The 24292-nt window shown below is 36.6% G+C and overlaps 1 protein-coding gene across 2 annotated transcripts in view; it reads right to left on the reverse strand.

The window, feature by feature from the left end:
* Nucleotides 1–24292, reverse strand: part of GULP1 (GULP, engulfment adaptor PTB domain containing 1) — an 89338-nt gene that overhangs the window by 8142 nt on the left and 56904 nt on the right. Inside the window, exons 8-10 of one of the 2 annotated variants that reach the window (XM_019475039.1) lie at nt 14631–14855; nt 11610–11748; nt 4285–4379 (exon numbers count right to left, since the gene is read on the reverse strand). In XM_019475039.1, the coding sequence (XP_019330584.1) occupies nt 4285–4379; nt 11610–11748; nt 14631–14855 (459 nt within the window). The remainder of the gene's footprint in view (nt 1–4284; nt 4380–11609; nt 11749–14630; nt 14856–24292) is intronic. The other variant, XM_009290964.1, reaches the window with a different exon arrangement.

Raw genomic sequence — 24292 nt, forward strand, 5'->3', positions numbered from 1 at the left:
AGTCTCTCTTGATTGCCCTCGGACTTCTTGTTGCAACTTCATTGCTGCCTACCTGAAAAATCAATAGTGGATAATAATCTGAGGGCCGTACCAGGGTAGGAAGTTTTCTCTTCACACCTTTAACCCGGGCGCAAGGGAGGCAGCAGACTTCCCTAAGAAGTGGTCCGGTCTGCATATTGGGCCTTCTGTTCCCTTCAGAAGGGAGTCTGCTACGACAATGACCCATCTTTTATTCTTTACGGAAGTAGTTCTTATGCAGGGTGTAGGCTGACTTAACCTTGGTGACACCTCCAAGCTAGATGAACCATCGTCCTCATTATTGTTTGGTTCCACTTGCAGAGCCTCATACTTATTATGCAAAGGCACGTGGGAAGGTGGGGTAGTCCCAGAGGAGACATGCCTGCTGCACCAGGCAGGAACTTGTTGTCATTGCCCCCTACCCCTTAAGTCACTGGTGGAGAGAGGATAGGGAATCCTCCGTATTATGCATCCTGTCTGCCTGTTGGGCCTGTCCCGGGGAAGGTAGGGTGCGATTCCAGTAGTCTGTCTCTCTCTCTCTCTCTCTGATACTCCTCAACCTACTCGCCTCCTCCCGGAGCTCTGTCACTAAGCAGAGGAGTTCCTCTACCTGGGCACACCTCCCACAGGTGTGCTCACTGCTGCTGTCCAATACTGGTATAAGAGTAGGGCACATCCTGCAGCCTGACACCTGGGTGGCAGCGTGTTCCCACCGGAGCTCTGCCTGGGAAGCTGCGTCTGTTGTGGCGGGTGTAGAGCTTAAGCGCCCTTCCTGCATGCCCCTCCATGCGAACTGCCGCGCCACACCCTTGCTGAGGCACCACGCTCTGTCTGCCCACCCTGCTCACAGCGCTCCTGGTCACCAGTGCTCCCCAAGGGTTTCTTTTATACATGTGGGGGGCTTGCCTGCCGTTGCTCCTGGCCCTGCCCAGGTCTCGTCAGCCACTGCCGCGCAAGCTGCAGGCTCCCAGCAGGTGTCTCAGCTCCCCCTGAGGTTCCCCCAGTTCAGGAAACCCCCCTGTGCACTGTGCTAGAGCGCTCTGCTGCTGATAGTGCCGGCACCAGAGCTGCTCGCCCCGGCGAGGTTGGATAGTCATCAGAGAGGCCGAGCTGTAAAAGTCACATCTCAGCACATTTGAGTTTTGAGCTCTCCAAAAAGATCAACAGAGATTGGACTGAGAAATGGAATAGAAAGAGCTTAAGTGTGAAATTTGGGTCCTCACTAAAGTTTAAACATAAAAACATTCCCCCAGAAGTCAGGGAACTTTATCTGATCTCATTAAGTTCAGAATATCAGATGCAAAGGAAAAGCACCCACTACTTAAGAGTTTATTATCCAACGCCTCTTCTGCTGTGCTGTGCTTTCCTCTCCCACTTTGCTTACACATCACCTTCCAATGCACGCATAGGCTGAGACAGCTTTTCTGCAGACTGGGGAATGTTTGCTGAGGCATCTGACATAGCTCTACACAAGAAATAGGATAGAGCCTGGACTGAGCTGCTCCAACGAGGCTGTCATTGCCTGGCGCCAAGGCAGCTTGCTTGCCACTCTGAGTGTAAGATAAACTGCATTTAATGCCCCTTCAGAATAAGTTTATATTGTGAACTGTTAGATGTGTTCGTAAACAACTTACCTTTATATATTTAATGGAATACGTATTTACTGAAACTCAGGCTGTGCTATCATAATGTGATGATAAGAGATTCCTTCACTTTGTATTCCAGAGAAGGAAAGAAGCCTACATTCTTCTTTCCTGTTTCTTAATGTTAGATTTCCCAGAGGACATTACACGTTCTGTGGTTTTACCTTTTGTAAGTCCGTTCCACCTTCCTTCTTATAGGCTGTGTATCTAACAGCTGCTGACTTCTAGCACCGCTATCTTTTGCTCATTGCAAGTTTTTAAATAATTATTTCCAATTAAAAACACATTCACAAATGTGATTGTACTAACACAAAAATCTATGTATCAAAGGTTTTGCTTAAACCATTTCACTAATGACAATCCGATGATGAAAATTGGAGATTTCACTAGTACACATGGAAAACAAACAGCAATGAAAATGAAGGCTTATTATTAGCAGATGATAAGACAGACTAAAGAAAACTAACATCAGCTGTCCCTACCTTAAAAATTGTAGGCCCCTAAAAATTAAAATTCCCCTGACTTGAGTTGTATATATAAAATATAAATGTTAAAATATGTACACACATATGCATAGAAACACCAGACATGAACACATGCACACTTTAATTGCAAATGCTTTAAATACCATTATTAAAATATGATATACCAACCATCGCTGACGCTAGGCACCCAGGAAAGCACAAAAAGATAAAAGAGATATTAAGAAAAACAAGTTTCAATCTGTATTTTGCACCAACCACCTAGTAAAATAACTGCATATAGCTTTTACTTTGGCCTAAGAATATTTTTTTTTTCATAACCTGTCAGCTTTACACTTATTCATGTATAATCCAATTGAGAACAAGTTTTGTGCCTACATAAAGACCCACAAATTAATTTTCAGTGAAAGTGTCAGGGTACGCCAAGACTGGTATGCTAGACTAATTGTAAGACTAGTTTAAAAAGCAGATTAAAAAGTTGGAAAAAATAGAATATGTATGTGCAGGGGGGAATACCTGACCAATGCAATATTCTTCGCAATAGGACATAGTAAGGACCTGACGTTTGGGGGTTTTGTTATTGGTTGGTTGTCTGCTTTTTTAGGTCAAGAGAGTACAAACAATGATATGAGTTTTTCATTTTATGACTTCAAAAATCTTTGATAAAGGTTTCTACTGTTCCATTCACTGATGTTTTGTGAGTTAACACTTTGCAGCCTTATATGCTAACAATATAAAATTTTGCCAAAATATTACCTGTATTAAGAACTCTTAGAGTGTGACATTTAGCTACAGTCACAAGATTCTTCCTAGTATCCACAGATACTACAGTATACTTTTTCCTAAAATGGGCTATACGCAATGGAAACATTGATAGGTATCAATGTGAGGTGCTAAAAGATTTGGTTTTGTTGTGCTAAAGGGCTTGATAATAACATTATAGCATTCACAAAACACAAGCATTTTTACCGGAATTGCAAAGAAGCCCCAGTTTTGGCTTTTAGGTGCTATCTGAAATTATATGGGCCAGAGTACAGGTGAGCAGGAATCTCATTTTCTTACTTCACAGAGAGTGAAGTTTGCCAGTGGCACCATCCTAAACTGACATGGAAAATGAAATTTCACAATGAATAGGAATTCAAAAATTTTACTTAGGTAAATTAAACAGTATTTAAATCTTATTTCAGCCATTTTGAAATGTTTCTGCTGCTCTCCAGGCAGAAGAGAGGAACTGAAGGAGCCTGAGAGCTAGCTCTCTTGGACTTTGTGGGCTCTCGAGATATAAGAGGGCTGGAAGCCCTGGGAATGCTTTGTGCTGAGGAGCCAGGATCCTAGAAATTCAAGTTCCCAGTATTTTCAGCCTTCCATTTTGCTGGCAGGCTGCGGAAAAAATACAGATAAGCAAGCTGGCAAGGAACTAGCAGTTTGGAAAGTCTGAATGAAGAGAGTGATTTATTCCAAAACTTGAAGGCTTTCTCCTGGAATTGCTTCAAAATTGGGTCAATAACTGAACAGATACTGTTGAGTGTTTCAGAATCAACAAACATTTTCTGATAAAAACACATCAGTTCAGAATTCTTGAATCAATGCTCAGTAGTTTAATTGTCCCAGAGTGCCATAGTCAAATACAGATATTTTTAAAGGCAGCAGAAAATTGCCATGGCCCCTTAAGCACACACTTTGCCTATGCCAATGCTATGGAAAACCAGACTAATGGCACTGAAGGGAAGATCAGGGTATAGCGGAGTGGTGGTGATTGCTGGAACTGAAGAGTAACAGCATCAGTGTACCTGTAGGGCTCTCGCCTCAGCTCTCTTTTTTAGCTTGCTCAGTCCCTTCCCAGGCAAGAGCAGCAGTATCCGTTTTGATTACATTGCTGATAAACCCTAAATCAGTGCAGGTGTCTGTATTATTACCATGGGCTAACATTTGTAAGGATCTTCAGGCAGACAAATTCGAACTCCAACTCAAAAGACCGTGAGATATACTTACAGAAGGAATAGTCAGAAATAGGTGGGGTTTTTTTCCCCCATGTATTTGTGTGTGCAGTCTGGAATACATTTTCAGAATACTGTAGATATGTATTTCAAGAACATTCATGCAGCCATAGAAAACTGCATAATTGATAACCCAATAGTTACCTGCATCTCATCTAGTTTGGACTGAATGTCTGGAGGGAAATCTCCTGCTCCGCAGCTAAAAGGGTCAAAAGGTTCTGCTCCAAAAAGGTCTCTCTCTGGAACAACAGAAAAGTGAGTCACTGAGAGAAAATGTATGGGCTACAACAATAGCTCTTTGAAAAACTTGGCTTACACCTCCTTACAAGCTGAATAATAGCACCTCCAGATATGCAACTGATTAACCACAACTTTTAACGTCCAAATTTGAAAGCCATGTCTTGATTAGTTTTCCAAAGTTTAAAACTCAATTTTTTTTTCCAAGAACACCATCAACTTCTGTTTAAGCCTCTACTTAGCTTTCGTTAATGCTTGTGCCTTCAAGAGGAATTTTAGGGATCCGATGACAAGAAGTTCCAATTTGAACAGGGCATCTCCTACTGAAGTGCGCTCTCGGTGTGTATAGGTGTTTCACAAATGAGGAGGGAACAACTGGACGTAAGTTGACAAATTTCATCTTAACATTATGTCAGAAACATTCTTGCAATCAACCTAGCCTTCATGTCCCCTGTCTGCCAATTCTTACCATCTGGTTAAGGACATCTTTAAACAACTACCCTTACTCATGGAAGGTAAGGCCTACATTTAATAGAGTTCCTCAATGCACAGCTGATAGTAAGTAAAACTAATTGTCAGGGTTTTAAAATCTTGGGTAAGATCAAATCAAGAAGGAACGAATGAAAAAAGCATAGGACCATGAAAGGTCACTTACCCTAAAATTCCACTAAATCTGGATCCATAAATAGAATGATTGCAAATTTCTCTCTGTCAATACCATACAGTTTCTCACTTTTTCTTAACTGTAGTATGCTTTCTAGCAGTCAGGGTTTTTTTTTGTTTGTTTCTTATCTGTCTGGACAAGAAGAAACACCTCCAATACATTTTTTTTCTTACTAGAACAGTGTAACACTAGTTCTTCACATCTTACAGCCCAAATATTTTGGGTTGGCTTTTTTTTGTTTGGGTTTTTTTTTTCTTCTCAGTAATGAGATTTTTTTTCTCTCTACATGTAATGGTGCCATCTATAAAGACTTTTTCTATTGCACACTGGATTGAACTAAACCAGTAAGAAAATAATTTTGCTAATCCAACCCAACCACACTGATTGCAAAATTTACAGAACCAAGTTAATAAAATCTTGTCACTGGTGGAGAGAAAATTAAAACCATATCCTATGTCCTAACTTTCACGGTTGTCCAGCAAGAAACCTGGTAAGCATACTACCTACCTTAAAGCAATGTTAGCTTAAGAGCATGAGAGTAAAAGGGGCCATTAGTATCTTCGAAATGACTAGATAGTTTTCTGGTTAAGCACAAAATTTTACCCTTAACATCCAAGATATGGAAGCTGACAACTGACTACTTGACACAAAATCCATGTTGCAGTGTTACCAGTCATCTTATCAACGCTGAATATCGTGCATATAGCTAAATAAGTGTCTTTATTTTGGCCTCCTTTGAGACAGAGTTTTAGACCTGTACTTGTCTAGGCTCTTCATCATTTTATTGTGCGTGTCAGTCTCCGTGGGTTTTGACCTAATCGTTTAGGTGTTATCGAGCTGCACAATAAGCATTTTAAATAATTAGCAGCTACCAGCATTCATTCCCATAATAAAGTACAGAAACAAGCAGGAACTTAATTAATTACATATTTCAAAAACTGTGGCTAAAAAGCTACAAACTGTCACATGGGATCAGGAGATGGCCCAGATCAGAGCGCCTTATTCCAAAAGCCCACTCGAGCCAAAAAAAAAAATTCTAGCCTTTCCTGGCAGAGGCAGACCACCTGCATGCAAAAGAGACTTTAACTAGGATAATCTAATGTAAAAATTAGGATCTATCTCGTCCCTTGCCTCTTTCACAGCCAAAATGGGTCTGCTCCAGTATAACCAGTGTCCTTACATGCTCCGACACTCCTACCAAGTAACCTTCAGATGTGTAGCAGCTTTGACTTTCAATCTGACCTCTATGGGCAGAAAGCGATTATGCTTTATGCTCCTCCTAAGTCTATTTGTTCATTATGTAGGTCCATTTTCTTTCTCTCTTCCCCCCTGCCCCAGGTTCTTTTTACCCTTAAAAGGAGCCGACAGTTTTCTGTGTGGTCAGACAGCTAAAAGGAGCCAGTTTCAACACCAAGCCTTAGCAAACATTCGAGGAATGTATTTAGGACAAAACAGTACAGAACACAACTCTTGCATTTCTCAGTACTGAAATATGACTTATCACTATTTTTGAAAGCAAGTATTTTGTACACTATTATGGATCTCTCATTCATGCTTTATTATTGGGCTTTTGTTAATGACAGCACTTCTGAGCTCATTTGCAGGAGGAATGGCAGAAGCTTTAGCTCCTTTAATGTCACCTGCCTTCAGGTGAAGGATTACTTCATTTATATTGTTATTCAAGGCAGCCTTCAAAGTTAAACTGAGTGTAACTTATTCTAAGTGACAGAGCCCAACAACCCCTGTACAGAATAAAATTCAAAACAGAGAAGTATTTCCTAGCTGAGTTTCTATGAAAAATTATTATTTTGGGAACTACCTCTATTATAACTTGCTACCCATTTCAGCAAACTGGCTGAAAAAGTCCATAGTACAACTGCTTTTCTGCACTTAAAGTCTGTGTGTTATTTGAGAGACTGTACTGCTAAGAGTCAGGGAAGGATAAAGTTCCATGAAATATTTTCAATAGCATCATCAGTATTTCTCTTTTGAACAGAAGCTGAAGAACATGTGGAAACTGGACAAATACTAAAATTTAGTCACTGCAGAGCTGCACTATTGCATGGGATCTCCATAAACTTATCCGTTAGTGTTCAAGCCACTGCTCACAGGGGGGCTCCTTTTTAGCAGAGATGGGATAAATCAGTAATTTTTCATTTCAGGCTAGAGTATTTGCATGAAGATTAACTATAACAAGAATATCTTGCCTGGCACACTCCCCAGAATAATCGTAGCATAGACAGGCATTTCTTTCTCCAATACATAGCAACCAGTAAGCCTTTGAAAATGATCCTTTCAAACAGTACATATAATTTCCTTTCCCTTTTCCATTAGTTTCTGGATGGAAATAAATTCACAGCTTGGGAAACTGACCAACAAATTCAAAACCATGAAATGTTGATGTTTTACATCTGCAACTCAAACCACAGAAGACATGAACAGGTAATAAATTCTTGTTTCTGTGACCTATCTGACATTCAGGACAAGAAACACGTAATACTGGAAAGCAGCAACCCACACTCTGTAACAAACTCAAAGCTAGCAATTACCAAACAAAACTACAAATATTTGTTTTTTCTGCTGCATTTTGCATCCCAATCTTCTTTACCTTAGCTATCATCCAGGCACAGAGTTATGCTGATACATGCTTTCCCCAGTTATGTCCTGGAGCAGATGTGGTGATAAATAAAAATTAATCACACTGAAGGCAAGCACCCAAGAAAATATTTGGAATAAGCTGGGTAGTGAAGTCCAGGAAGCCCTTCCCTTAGCTGCAGGCTACTCCATATTTTTTCTTTTGGAATTATTACAGCATAAAAAATGGTTCCACCATTATTCTGACAACAGACTCTTAAATATCTCTGGAAAGATAGCATCTTGGAGCAGATTTCTACATCTGCCAGTTGTGATCTTGGATTGTTCAAGATACATTTGAGTGAAATAAAATGTTGAACAATTCGATAGAGAATGTTGCTCTCCAGTTCTTTTCCAAGATATGACAATAATGCTGTGCCAACAAGAAACACAAATAAATTCCTCCTTTAATTAATTAAAATTAACACATTAATTCTGTCCTTTAAGATAACTTTCAAGAACATTTGCAATCCTTTACTCCATGAGGAAGCAGCAGCATGGTCTTTAACACTGCATTTTTGGTTGCACTATGCATTGGTCAATTGTTCAATTAAGCAATTACTATACTGGGCTGCAATGTTTATGTTTAGCCTGCAAGCTGGTTACTGCAAACTTAGTGTTAAAAGAAGTATTTCTCAGCAACATTTTGAGTAGAAATACATTTCTGGAAAGGGCTTTTGTTTTGGAAAGAATCACTTTTTTGCAATTATTACCTGAAGAGACACCACAGATTTGTCCAATCTGCAACTTCCTGTCCAAAAAATCATGCCATTTTCTCCTTTAAAATAAGTAAAAACAATCTATTCGCTATCACTGATATACCCAGTAGTAAGCAGACATTTTCTGAGAAGCCATATTGGTATAATGTTGAATAAGAACTCAAAATTTCCAGAAACTTCTCCCTTTTTTAAAGCTTAAATGCTTTGGAGATAACTGCCTTTCCGAGAAAAGGTCAGTATTGTACTCTTCCAGTATTAGAATGCCGAGTTTCTTGAACTATGTACTGTTAGCTAGTCAAAGCAAAAGATATAATTTATAACCCCCCAGTTTTTGCTGGGGAAACTACCCAAAGGACAGCCAGCAAGCAAAATTCTAACTCTAGGCAATTCTCTTCATGAAAAGCTGAACTGTCATCCTGGTGCCAATTATCAACCATGAAGCTTTTGGTCTTGGAGGAATCCGAAGTCCTTGGTATTGTTACCGGTTTCCTGCAAATAGGACCTGTCTCTCCTGTGCAGTGTTATTCTTGGGTGATTTGTCAAACTGGTCAGTTGATGAGTAAGATGAACTTTGGCTTTGAAAAGCTCATTTTGCTTGAGCAGGCCAAGTGCCATCCCTAGGTAACAGGCAGATGAACCTCACTTAGACAAACGGAACAACTGAGGTTGACACTAGCGAATAGATGGTGCATCCTTATCTTTCACCTTGTTTAGTACTGAATGTGATAAAGGTGAAAGTTATAAAAATGATAAAATCCAAGAAAACCACCCTATAATTTCATCAAAAGTGATGGAAAAAACCACTCAAGTGCAGTGACAAAGTAGAGATAAGAACATGAAAAGATGTTCAGAAGACCTCAGAAAATGGGAGACTCCAAACTTTGGCTCCTCTTGGTTACCACCTATCTGACTTGTACTGGAGAAAGAAATGCCAGCTTGCTTGTACTGGCAGCAATAACACCATATAAAACAATGTATTATTGTACATTATTATAGTAATGTATACACAGCTTGAATGAGATTCTTATGGGAGCTGAACTTTCTCATCTAAGACAATAAATCCTTGTTTGATTATAAAATATTCCTCCTCTGTTTCAAATTGCATTTTTGAAATATGCCAAAGGGTGTTAATAGCTGATGAATGCAACAACTTTCAACATATAAAGTACTATGACGTAGACTGAAAAAGCAGGGATCAAAAGTATAAAGACTATGATGTACTTCTGTGATCTCTCTCTGAAGCACGGCACACTGAGGAGCACAGAGAATTAACACACACTGACTGCCATGTCTCTGAACTACATCATCTTAATTTAATGCAAATGAATGAAGTGCAGAAGAAACAACTATTTTAAACAGTACATATCACTGAATAAGCAACTTATTTATAGAATTTTCTATATTACAAAACCCACTGATTAAACAATTACAAAACCTACATAGCTGGAATTCTCAAGACCACTCAGCATTGAGTGCTGACTCCCACAAGATTTCCAGCCACAATTTCAACGGAACTGAGGTAGGACAATAGCTAAAAAAAAAAATCTCATGTAATTCAATTCAAGTTATTATTTTTGAAGCTGGATATGCACACTGAGAATGATTTTATTGCATTGTCTGTAGTTTCAGAGGAACAAATATGAAAACACAAAAGGATTTCCTGGAGTGGGTGTCTGAATTATTTTTTTGTTGTTCTTTACAAAGCCATAAAAATGCTCTTAATAGAACAGTTCTATTCTAATATTCTATTAGAATATTCTAATATTCTTTTAAGCTATTTAAGAATAGTTTATATTAACTATTCTTAATAGAATATTTTTAAATTCTGTTAATATACCTTTTGAGAAACCCACAGAATGTCACCTAAATTAATTTAAAATCTTCTCTTAAAAAAGAACAGATTTTTTAATTGAATCAATAGCCTCTACATCTATTTTCTCTTTAGAGGGTGACAGTTTTGTTTTTCTTTACAAAGCCATAAAAATGCTCTTAATAGAACAGTTCTATTCTAATATTCTATTAGAATATTCTAATATTCTTTTAAGCTATTTAAGAATAGTTTATATTAACTATTCTTAATAAAAAATTTTTAAATTCTGTTAATATACCTTTTGAGAAACCCACAGAATGTCACCTAAATTAATTTAAAATCTTCTCTTAAAAAAGAACAGATTTTTTAATTGAATCAATAGCCTCTACATCTATTTTCTCTTTAGAGGGTGACAGTCATTCTGAGCAATGGAAACAAAAGGTGCATAGGATATGGTATTGGGGAAGACATTCACTGACTTAAGTTTTACAATGCATTTTTATAATTGCACACAGCTCTCATTCATACCTGAAAATTCTACATACTAGCAGCATTCCCCAAAACAGGCAGAAACTCTTCAAATGTGGTTTTATAAGGTGGCAGGCAGTAACATTAATGTTCCTTATCCATACTAAAATAGACATCAGAAATAGAAGATACTACGCACAGACTGGTATTTCTACAACCCCTAAGATTGCTTGTGTATGCTCCGCTCTCCTCTCCCCCCAAGGGTTTTCCAAAGGTTTTAAAAATACTTTGTGGACTCCTAAAAGATTTCCAGTGAAGCCAAGAACCTTACCCTAGCTGCTTTCAAGCCTTTGGAAAATAAAATTGCTATTGTTAATAATCTTTTGAAGATCTTTTAGGAGTGGTCCACAGATCTGGAGTGGTTCATCAACTATAACTGAAAAACAAAGCTGTAGATGATATGGAAAGTAGTATTAAAAATAGAATTCGAAGACGGTCTACATGTTCAGGGATTTCTTCAGCTCTCCCTTCTGCATCATCATCACCATACTTACTCCACCTGCTGTCTTCCCCAGAAATGTAGGCTTTAGATGCTACAACTGTGGCTTGACAAGGAAAGAACTAATAGGAAGTAAAAATATTTCTTGAAGTAAGTACAAAAGAGATACTGTAAAAGAAAAGCCAAGTTAAAATCCCCAACCAAACTCCTTCAAACTGTTTATATAATAGCTTCAGCAAGTAAGTCAGTCTGTTCATAATGTAACTTGGCAGCAACATCAATGACTTTGGGAAGATGGTATAAAAATGAAATGGCATTATCAAATGTGATTTACAAAAACTGTATTTGGCTTTTCATGCAAAATGTAGGCAAATCGTTAAAGATGCTTTATTAAAAAAAAATGTAAGCAAAAATTAGGTCAGTTGTTACAAAACTTACTGATCTCTGTAGATCTACTGGGTACTGGAGGAGGCTGTGTACCATTGCGAGTAGGTGTTGATGACTGAGGGGATATGGGAGAAAAGGGAACCATATCAAAGATGTCAGTGGAGGGTGATTTAGGTGTCACACTGCCTGCCTACAATAAGGACAATAAATATTAGGGCAATATTTCACATGAAAGATCACAATACTGAATTCTTCAGCATGCAGATAAGAGCCACATTTTCAAAAAAGTTAAAAATAACCATCAGCATGCAAAAAACAGCTCCTGACACCAAGCAAATGGCATTTGCAGTTCAAAGTCTGAGACATGCTAGAACTCTCCAATATATAAGCAGCAATGTAATTTTTCCATTTTCAGTCCATCTGGTACAGCCAGAAATGTATCACAGTTAAACCTGAAAAAGCTGGTGACAAGCAGTTCTCTATTGCAGACAGATGAATACAGATATATTCACAAGGCCCATTTAAGGTAATACTGCAACAACAATATGCTATGCTCCAGAGCGCACAGAACAAGTAGCTAAAATTAAAACATACAATCCCAATATTTCTCGTTTACTAATTCTTCCTTACATGATAATTTATTTGACAACCTTAAAAACCTGGTGTGATCAAAGCTTCAAATGTATTTTTTGGTAAGTAACAACCTAGACATGCCATACACTGAATATTAATATCCAAAATAAAACTCTCATCCTTGAACATGTAAGAAGAGATTTCATTAGTAAGGCCCAGGAATTTGGAAGGGTTCAAAAAAATACTGGATAAGTAAAGAATCCCCAAACCTGACAATTACTATTGTTCTATAGCCATATTTATTTTTTAATAATTAATTCCTCCTGCCATCAGTCCATTAGTTCAGGACACAAACGAGGTACAATCAAGTCATAATAAACTGAACACTAAAGACAGATGATGAAATAGATTAAAACTGAGATTGACAAGCCTAAGACAAAATATATATGCAAAACTAGTTTGCATGTTAATGTTATTACTTAGACAATACAAAAAAACTATATTCTGTATATTAGAAAGACTATAGAGCCAGGCACAGGGAAAGCCTGCTACTTTTAAATAAGATTCAATTTGACCAAAATATTCACATGAAAATTTTTAAGCACAAGTTACATTAGTCACACAGATCCTTTTATTCAGAATACATGAATACAACAACTTGGCACGCGGGTAGTCTTTAGCACTGCAGGTCCATGAGAGCTTCATGGACTTAAACCTTATTTTGGAATGCTACTTTCTTTAGGGCCTCTGCTGCAGCAACTGAAGCTGCCCTCTCACAGCACACGGCACATATTTCTAAGCCAAGTCTATAGGTAGCTCTGAACTACCTCTACTTCTCTCTGGAGGCTGCAGTGGCTGCTGAGAAGGAAAGGACACTGATCTATGGTCTTCCACTGAATACATTGCTTAAAGAGAAAACTAGACTCTTAAGTCCTACATTTCCTATTTCTTAGGAGTTTTGAATTCATATTTTTACATTTGGATTAGGAGAGATCTAGAACTGTTCAATATCTCCAAAAACCTGGGATATTTCTACCTAAGTATACTGAAGTGCCAAGCAAAAGAAAAAAAAAAGGAAAATAAATCCACATTTAACATGCTGCTTTTTTTTGTTCTGTTTAAAAAAAAATTAGTCATGTTATTCCCTGGCAAGACCAGAGCTGAATTAACTTCATAAAATACCTCATTTTTAAGGTTTTTACACATACAGACTCTTGCTGACCTCAACATGAGTTAGCATAGCAAATTCAAAGATAGTCTGCTGTAAAAAGATTTCAGTGCATACATATTATATTATATTAGACACAATAGGCTCTTACTACTGTGTTCATGGACCTCGCAGTAACTTCCTGGAGCCTTTGTGCATAGTCAGAGAACCAGTATAATTTAAGTCAGGGAGATCGCTGGATGTCATCTGCTCCCACTCAAAGCAGGGCAATGGATGTGCTTGACCCAAAATAAACATACAATGAATCTCCTATTCCATTTTTCATAAAAACAAAACTCTCTTGTAGATAGGTTTTGTCTGCATCAGGAAGGTGGGATCAGGTTTAATGCACAGGTACACGCCATGTATTAACCTACATTTCCCATCAACATTGATGGATAATCCTAGAACATCTTGGAGACAGTAAACGCTAATGCAGATTCTCCTTTTTTGCTAAGTGTTTATGGCTACCTAGAAGCTAGATAAATAAACAGTATTTATGTTTAGTCTTAAATGAGTCTTTTAGGCAAAAAAAGCAAAACCAAACTTTACACTGTCATTTCCTGTCTATATGCCATTTTGTTGAAGTTACTGGCCATTTTGATACTACTGATACAGCTAGTTTAAGTAAAACTATAATTTAAGAAATGTATATTTTGAATACACATGAGCACAAGAAGCATTTTTATTTAGTGAACACATGCAGAAAGCCATGATGTTTGCCAAATACAGCCAAATGTTACTTGCAAATGGAAGAAAAGTTGAGAGTATAAGCATATTGCTATGAAAAAGCAGGCAATATGCCCATTTCATATTTAAGGATAATTTTCAACCTTCATTTTGCACAGTTTTTATAAAGTATGCTAAAAGGTATTTAATGGCTGATTGCTTTTCTATTAATTCATGGGGGGGGGAAAAAGCCCTTGAAGTTGGACCTTTAGAATTGTTTGTTTTGAGTAACAATTGAATAACAATTTGAATATATTCTTAATATAAAGAAATGTAACAAAAGATTGACAGATAACACAGAGGTAATTAATTAATGGACTAATTTAAACATGTTGAAAAAAATAAGAATTTATGGTTTGGGGGTGGGAGAGAAAAAGCTATGTAGAAATAAGAGTAAGTCTTCACAAGTTCCGTATTTTAAGAGTATCCCTAGAGAATCTAAGATACATCTGCTCTGTCCTTTAACCACTGTACAAAATGCACATTTTTAATGCAAGTTAATACACAACAGAGAACAAAGGAAAGCCAAAAAAACAAAAAAAGCTTTTGCACAGCAGGATTACACGAGGTCTTGGGCAGCTGTATTCACTGGTTGGCTTTGGAAGACCACTTTTTGAAGGTGGTGGTATTAACAATCCAGATGGTAGTCTAGAGTCAGGAGAACTCCTAGGAGTAAGCGTAATGGAAGAGATATCTAAACAAGGAGGTGAATCCTCATTGTTACACCAGAAAAAAGTAGAGGGTCTTTGAAACATATGTTCATCATTATCACACTTTATGTGCAGCAGCTGAAAAGGAATCACAGAAAGAGAAAACATTCTGAGGAACAGAACGTGGTAACGTCAGGGAAAGAAGGAAAAAAACCCACCACATTTCATATTTCAAAAAAGTTTGTCAGCAGCTTGCTGTTCAGTGCTATAATTACAAGATACAGAACTTGAAAATATTTTAAAACAAAATCTAAAAATATACCACAGTAAGAGATAGCCCAGTAGTAACCGGAATGAAGACAACTTGCTCCTTGATAATTACACCAAACAAAATGAAGACAGGCACCTTTCCAAAAATGGGTGTGCCAGATGCACTGACAAATGTCTAAATTCACCAACGTATCAGCAGTATCTCATCTCTGCACATGTAAATTAGCAGGTAAGCACATATCTGGGGAGCAGAGTTACTCTGGTGGTTAAAGCACAGGTCAGAATTTTCTTTCTCCAAACCAGGAAACACCTACCATTTATATTCCACCAATATTTAAAGAAAATTTAATTATTTAACTAAACTCTTCTTACAATAGAAGCTCACAGTGCACAAATTTCAATGTTTACATTAATACTAGACTTTGTTTCATTTCCTCATCTACAGAATTTGAGAACCTAAACATTTATGGACAATAATACCCTTCTGCCATCTTTTCTGTGATGGCAGATGAATAACTACTAATTGAACGTGGTATTTTCAGTAGGTATCTCAAAAGCTGAGACTCGTTGCGAAGCAAAGGAATCCTCATGTCCCTATAACAGCAGCACAGGGTGCAGGACGGAATAAAACTTTGCTGCTGGGGAAATAAAAATGTTGAGGATTGTAAGATTCTCTGGATCTCTTAACAAATCCACAGAACAGCTTCGAGCAGAGGCAAATGAGTAATATCCACACCAGAATACAGATGGTAAGAGCGTTCATCCAAGATGACAAAGTGGTAACTGCAAGGTTCTGGTCTGAAGTAGGCAGACAAGAACCTGAAGCTAGCTGCTTCATATGACTGGGGAGTATTTAATTGTATATTCCAGCAAGATTCATTGTGTATCGAGAGCAAAGCTGAGGGCTTTGTCCACTTTGATAAAAGACAAAAACCCTTAATTTTTTGCCCAAAGGGGAAATATCTGCAATCCTGAAAGGTTTCAAATGAAATGCATCTTGTCTAGGTGAAATTAGAAACAAAGAGCCTTTAGGACTGATCCTGGAAAGAAAAGCAAAAAGGAAATGTCTTTAAATATTTGATTTAAGAAACATGCCCAACCAATCTTTCTGTCGGGGCCAAATTGTAATTCCTACCTCAAAATCTCAGGAAAACAGCTTTCGACAGTTAAAACAAGGCTTTAGAGGACAGATTCATCTTTGAACCTTAACAGGAGAGATTGAACACTTGTGCAGACAGTTCTTGGCTAGAGCCAAGAGTTTCTGCTCTGAGAAGGCAGGAATTGGACGTAGGTATCTTGCCTAAAAAAACCCTCTGACTTGCCCAGGCCGAAGCAGTGGTAGATACGTGCAGCAAAAATTTTGAAGCCTACTTTTACTCTTCATACAGTGTTATACAATCGATATGACATGATTATTTCATTAAAAGTTTGCATAACTCCAGTATAGCAGGATTTAATCAATGATTTTAAACCATTTTTTCAGAGTTATGTAGAAAACAAAACAAATCCTTTTAAACTGAGTCTTAGTTCCTTTCTCCACTTTCTTTACAGATAAGCCAGGTTAAGGGTACAGGTATCCAAATTTAGTAGCAATGTCATACTTATGAGAACACCAAACACACACCACAAAACACTCTATTCAAAATTTGCAATTCATAAGAAAAAAAAAAAATTATCGCAATTGCAAAGAATTCTTCTGTTACCAAGCTGAAACTGTGAAACAGAGAGTTTGAATGGTAATCAATAAAAATGAAAGCAAAAAACTACAAGACATAGAATTTTGATTATTATTTCGAGATTATCACTAGGCTACAGGTAGAAGACTTGCAATGCTACCGTGTAATTACTACCATGTAATACTTGCTGCTATACATATATGGAAAAAATGGATCTCAAAATAGTAAACACTGAAAGATACTAAATACAGTCAAATTAAGGAAGCAAAATATTCCCCTGAAATGCAAAACAGCAGAGGATGAGTAGTTTCCATAAGAAAGCATGTATATCACATGAAAAATCATACAGAAACCAGCAATATGCATATAGAATGCAAAGCAGCAAAACCATAAGAATGATGAACATATATCAAATCCAGGCAATGAATGGTTTCAATACAAAAACAGAATATACACTATTTGTATCATTCAAGCCCTGAACATTGAACAGTCACATTTCCTCCTATTTATCTGATAAGTGATAATCTTAGGATGTTTCACACCATATAGGGTGTTGAGTTTCATATGACAGTTTTGGGAATGTGTCTTAGTCAATAATTAATTTTCACTAGTAATTCTTCATTTGCAGGGCAGTACAGAAGCCCACCACTGGGCATTGGGACCTGTGTTGCAAGTACTGTTCTATGTGTTGCATCCCATGACCCACAAAGACCTGTGAGGCTGACAGTGGCTTTCTGCTTTCAGCCCTACGTATTGAAGCAGCCCACAGACAGGACAGGTATAGCAGGGAAGTGTATTCAACAATGGAAAATAATAATTGGAAGGTCACAAAGAGAAGGATTGCACAGAAGGCTTTTAAAATGTAGGAAATATCACCAGATTCAGAAAATGCAGGAGGAGACGGGAACAGACCCTTACTCTAAAGAATACAACCTAAAAAGGGTATAACTTCTGAAACTTAATACTCTTACACCAAATTGTAAAGGAAGAAAATGTAGTAAAAATATATTAAATTGCCATTTTATATGGCAATTGTATTTTGTCTGAGCTTCCCACTGTGCAACACTGAACATGTAGTATTGGTCAGGTTGGTGTATTACTTTCCAATTTGGGCCCCATTTCATCAACACAAGAAAACAACATGAAATCACTCTTAACGAAATTAACATACTAGTTCCGTGGAGTTGGTCTCTATTATGATAGATGTTATTATGTGCCTGTCAAAGGATTTATTTTTGATTCATTCTACTTGCATGATGCTGAAGATGCACTGTTTGGCTGCATCACACTAGAAAATGTCACATGATTGAGTTTTTGTTAATCAAGAAATCATTTCAAAATTGTTTGTTTTTACTAGGTGTCTCAAGACATTGATTGCAATCTGTGTCATACCCCCAAAGGAATTACATAAGTGTATTAGTGAATTAGAAAATGTTTTTCTTCCTTAGAACATTCAAGTTGGTAATACACAGAACAGCCATAGTGGATAACTGCAGTGAATGTTACAGGAAACTGTGAGTGACCTTGAATTGGAAATTATGCAGTTAGTTACAAAACCACTGATTACAAGCTACCTGAGATTTGGGACTACCAAGGATCTATTAATTGACTAATTCATAAAATACTGTATAAGCATTACCAGTTTCATTAACTAACTGCTACATCTTCAGTTCATTTAGTACTTTTCCAGTAACATGAAATCTGACATAGGCAATTTCAAATTTTTTTTTTAACATCACAAACATAATAGAATTTTAAACCTTCATGAAGAAGTGCTCTCTCAACTGAATACAGAATATTATAAAATTGAAAGAGCAGAAGATTGGCAAAGAAAAAACGTGCATTTTCCCACTGGGCAGTCTTAATGGAAACATGAATCAAGTGATATGCCTAAATGCATTCCAAAACTGTTTTCTGAAATATGCATGCAGTTCCAATGTCTATCCTGGGGTTTTCTCATGAGCGTGTTAAAGCTTTTTAATGAGGGTAATAGGTGCAGGTGGCCTATGCTTCTAAGTCACTACTTAAAGAACTTTAAAAAAAGATCTAATGAATCAGTATCTTTAATGCTCCATTTAAAAGTTGAGGGTTTTTTGCAACACTGCCATGATAAGAATACATATTACATACTACTGCTTTGACAATACTTACGGTGAATGGAAGAACACCATTGCTTTTGGGGCTGTTTCTCCCAATACCTTTCCCTGTTGCCTTTCAATTCGGCTTCTCTCCTATTTCATCGATCTCTATTTTAAGATCTTTTCATGAATATTCCTGTTTTCTTCTATCTAACTTCAGTCATGCAGTTGTCACAACTTCCTTCTCTGCCTTGAACATGTTGCTCAAAGAAAACCTTAAAGGTATGCCTGAGAAACTTCAGGCATGCCCAAAATAGATTAAAAATCTCTCTTACCTCATCAGAGGTTCCTTAGTGGCCTACAATGGTTTACTGTCCAGTCTGCTATAAAAACTGAGGATGCCAACTGGATGTAACTGCTAACCCATATGAAGGCTGTGTGAACAGATTAACCCAGGCTGCTCTAAGCCACACTAAAGATATAAATAGCAAGAAAAGATGTCATGTGAAACAGCGCTCCCAGGGATGCACTGATCTTTGGAGGTTGGATTTATACACAGGAGCAGCATCCAAAGTCTTATGGTGATACAAATTTGAGCAGTGTCATCATAAGCAAACAACAAAATGAAAATCAGATTGTCCTCATATAATCAAGACCAAATGCAAAAAAGACCAATGATTAATGTATTGCCAAACCACTAAAACAGATGAAAAGTAAACAGCACAGATATAAAAATAATGGAAACTTTAGCTGTACATGCAAGGGAGTGAGAGACAAAAGAAACATCCCATGCCAACATTTCCCACGGCACGTGTAAGCGCAGCTATAAAGGCAAAGTACTCTAAGGAAACTCCTAGTTTGGTATAGTACGTCCTTGACAGATCCATTTGGGAAATGAAAAAAAAAGTGACAGTCTCTATTGCGTAACACTTCTGCACTGGCAAATACAGATATTTCAGGGACTAACTTTTTACAGTTTTAAGAAGACTAACGTACTTAAAAACATCAACCCAAAAGTAGAAAAGATGGTCACTAAGCAGCTTATTATTTACCAAATGTGCTGAACAAACTTAAATCTGAATAGTTACAATACTCTGAGAGAAGTGTGCAGAAGATTGATAATTTGATGTTCAACTTTCACAATACATTTTATGCGAAAGTATTTGATTACACAACCTAGTTTTCTTTTTTTCATTTCCAACTATGATCTCATTGCTTTTAATGGCTTCTTTTATAGGTTCAGAAAGAAATTTTATTTTTCCCATACAGTTTACGAACTGATAGAAAAGGCACCTAAATTAGATTGATGTTGATTTGGCCATTTGGCTAGATATAGACCAGCCACAGAAAAATTTTCATAGTGATACTAATAACCAAGCAACAAGGTAATTTTGACAGCAAATGTATCCCTCAAAAGCTGAAGTCAACTGCTGTCAATGCTTTGCAGCTGCTTACACATTGCAAAAATGTAAAAGGTACAGAATTGCATTATTCATGCATATAGTTTGCACCCGTTTCAGTCTGCCAGTATTATTTTAAAATAAGTCCTCAAACAAACATTTACAAGGCCTGCAAAAAATCAGCAATACAAGCAAAAAGAATCAGGAAAGCAGTTTTAGATAGATTTCCCTTTGTATTCCCCAAACAAGCCTTCCCCAAACAGCCTATAACTTACACTACTTAGGAACTGGAGAGAGAAAACTCACCTCTAATTTATTATTATTATTTGCAATTTTCATATGTGAGTGGATTTTTGTTAAGTAGAGCAACTGAGGGCTCACAATAAACACCCTAATACTCCAATTTATTATTATTGCCTAAAAAAGAATGTAATTAAAGCAATTAGTAATGGATGTTTCAGCTGGAAAAATATTCTCTCACATGTGAAGTTATCAATCACCCAAAATATTTTTAATTCTGTGCTTAAAATGAAGCTTCAGCTTACAATTCACTGCTTGCATTTTCTTCTCCTAGTTAGACCACTGATGGATTTTGGATAAGTCACCACATGTAATATTCTTTGGGCACATTTTGATGTCAGAGAACAGCAAATCAAGATGTTTCAGCACTCTGTTTTGCAAACAAAGTGTTCTACATTATTAGCCAAGAATTCAATATGTGAATACATGACCAACTTCTTTTAGAGAAGTAAATCTGTCAGTAAAGTCACATATTGCAGTCCAGCCTGGTACATCTATTTTGTTCTTGAGCATCACATATATGAATTACCATCTTTGATAAACTATAGAGAGAATATTTTTAAAACATTTTGGAAGTAAAAGAGGATCTGAATTTTAAGTCTTGATAGTATTACATTTGATCTTGAGTATGAATTCCAGAAAATGGCTTTATGTATATCTTCATATTTAGTTAGCAAGCCTATTTTAAATGATAACAGGAAGTTAGAAAAGTTTATTTTAAATGACAGTCTGGATGTATCTGCTTAGAATTGAAGCATGTCGAGACTAGATTTTTTTTTTTAATGTGAAATGCAGCAAGCGTTTAATTCTCTATACATATTAAGTTATCCATCCACAGTTTAAAGATGCTCTCAGATTCTATTGTCTTTTTGATATTGAAGTGAGAACAGGAGATGCAATCTGGTCTAGTTCATTGGAAAATGGTCTGGGACTCAGAAGACCTGAGCTTTAGCTTCACTCTCAGGAAAAGAAGAAATGGCTTTTTAAACAAAACAAAACAAAACAAACCACAGTGTCAACGGTCAGTGAAATAATACAAAAAGAGCTGAACTTCGAATTTCTGAAGGTATTTTCTACCTACTTCATGTCATTAAAAATTAATGCTAAGACTAGTGTGTCTAGAATAATTAAAGACACCAAAATCAATCAACTTCAGAAGGAAGGAGGACTGCACTGGCAGTGCATACAAGTGATACCATGGTTTCTCAGTTACTGGCAAGTGGGAAAGACATTCTGTCCCAGATCAGTATTTTAACAAATAAAGCATGACAGTGACATCACTTGGTGTGTGTTACAGCACTGTTTCACACTACAGGAGCAATAAGTACTTAAAAACCAAAGTCTTCCCTCACGGGCAAGTAAAATACATGCCCATTGTCAGCCTGAAATTATGCCTGCTTAGACCACATGGCTTGCAGTCCACCCTCCATAGGGATGGGGATTGACAAATTTATATTTGTCATGACATGCCTGTCATCACAGGCCCTTTCAACATCTTCTGCTTCTTTAAGTATATACTTGTTTAACCAAGTTGCTAGTGTTGATTTCTGAAGTGCTAAATCAATTGCTGATTACCAAGTAGTTCTGTGACCATGCATTAATCACTAAAGGAAGAGCACAGTCAACAACCTATAAGATAGGAAAGCCATTTCAGCACATCTGGCAAATGTTGAGAAAGTACAAACAGCGTGCAAACAACCAAATATAAAAAGGAAAGCATAAGATAAGAAAATCCAAGGTACTATTTAAGCATAAACAGAAGCAACTTTATAGCCATCTGCAGTTGGCTTGTGAAACTGAACATTTCTTTACAAATTACTGTAATGCCAGTTAATGGCACACGTAATTTTATCATATTAGGTATCAAGTATTAAGGGCTTAAACTTTCCATCGGTCGTTAAACGATCCCTCCCTAGACCTTGGCACACAGAATTAATGGCAAACTGGACTGACAGATAAGGAGCTATAGCTGTATCAAATTATCGAAATATAAATCAATCAAATTACTTATGTCTAAAAAAGCTTCAGAAAGTTCTAGTATGGCACTGGCATCTCTTTATAATTCAATAACACAGATATGAGAGCTGTGAAAAAACCTAAACTTTATAGTTTTATAAATCTGCTTTAAATCACGAGAATGGTTGTGTTATGTTCATAGCATGTAACATGAAGAATATCTGCAGGGAAGCAAGTTTTCCCCCTTCTAACCAAAAGTGCTTAGGAAGAGACTCAGATGAGTTATTATTCCCCATGCTGGATATTCTGCTTCATTTATGTAAGCTATTTTATTTCAGTGTTTAACAAAATACTATCAGCAGCTTTGAAAGGTTTACTCTGACAAAATGATCACAAGATAGAACTGCTATTTTTCTTTGCTAATTTTGAAGAAATAGAGCAGCAGTAGTACAGATATTTTTAACAACATGGTACTTATAAGTTTTAAATTTAAATTCAGAAAAAAATCAAATCTAATAATTTTTTAACAGTGTTAAAATTTTTAAAAAAGTTGTTAAAAAATCTTACTTTTCATCACAGAAATTATGTAGAAATAGAAGAAAACAGCTATTTTTCTTTGCTAATTTTGAAGAAATAGAGCAGCAGTAGTACAGATATTTTTAACAACATGGTACTTATAAGTTTTAAATTTAAATTCAGAAAAAAATCAAATCTAATAATTTTTTAACAGTGTTAAAATTTTTAAAAAAGTTGTTAAAAAATCTTACTTTTCATCACAGAAATTATGTAGAAATAGAAGAAAACAGTCTTTGCACTACTTCTGCTTTTTTCTGATAGGAGTTGAAACTTTGCAGTCATGCTTGAAATGATAGTTGATTTGAATTAAAAAAGTATAAAATTTATTGCAAACTATAACAGGCAATCAATTGTCTTATGAATTCTTTGTAATTTCCTTCTTTCATACATATTTGTTGCTCACATAGTAGAAGAGCAGTTACGTATCATCAAATCATATCCACTGCTATTCCAGGCACCCATCAAACGATCTTAAAAACATTTATGCTTCCTCTTCCCTACACTGAAAAGTCACTTCATAACCTCACTATTCCATTCCTTCATTTATTTTCAACCTCATTATTGCACTTATATGCACTTACTCTTATGCTAAGACAATTAAGAGCTTTGATTTACAAAGTACACAACCTAGTTTCAAACAGGCCTACTTAAATGATGTCTTTTGGTAAGCTACAAAAGTTGATAGTGTTTGGTGGATACAGTTATATGCCTAGATTTCAGAAAGACTTTTTCCCAAAAATGTTTCTCTTTTAGTGTTGGCTGCACAACTGATCAAAGAATCACATAAACAGAAAGTAGCTTAATCCAAACTCCTGCTTGAAGCCGGATCCAACTAGCTGAAGCTGGTGAGGACCACATCCAGGGAAGTTTTTAGTATCTTCAAGAGTACAGATACCTCCAACCTCTCTGGGCAACCTGTTCCAATACTTATTCAAGTCATTTATATAAGGCTATTTTGTGGCAGAATCGATTTAGATATTAAATAGGCTGTTAGATGACTCTTACTGCAATTCCAATCATGGGGAAACTCAGAAATTTGTGTCAGGAAATGTTTGTGTGGTTTTTTTTAAAGACTAAGGAGTAAATAAAGCAAAAATTATATGTGAAAACTAACAGCTGTAGTGATTTATTCAAATGATTTAATATTTTAATATCAATAATTATCAATAATTATATAATTTTGTTGCAGCATAAGTGGTATTTAGAATTAGACACCACTGTCTTAAAAGACAAAATAAATATAAACATGCGCTGCACATGCTACAAAGAATACTTCGGTCATTGTTGATACTTTTAATTTTTTTGCTAACTGCAATTAC

The sequence above is a fragment of the Aptenodytes forsteri genome, unplaced genomic scaffold, assembly GCF_000699145.1.
Source record: "Aptenodytes forsteri isolate BGI_AS27 unplaced genomic scaffold, ASM69914v1 Scaffold318, whole genome shotgun sequence".
Classification (NCBI taxonomy): Eukaryota; Metazoa; Chordata; class Aves; order Sphenisciformes; family Spheniscidae; genus Aptenodytes; species Aptenodytes forsteri.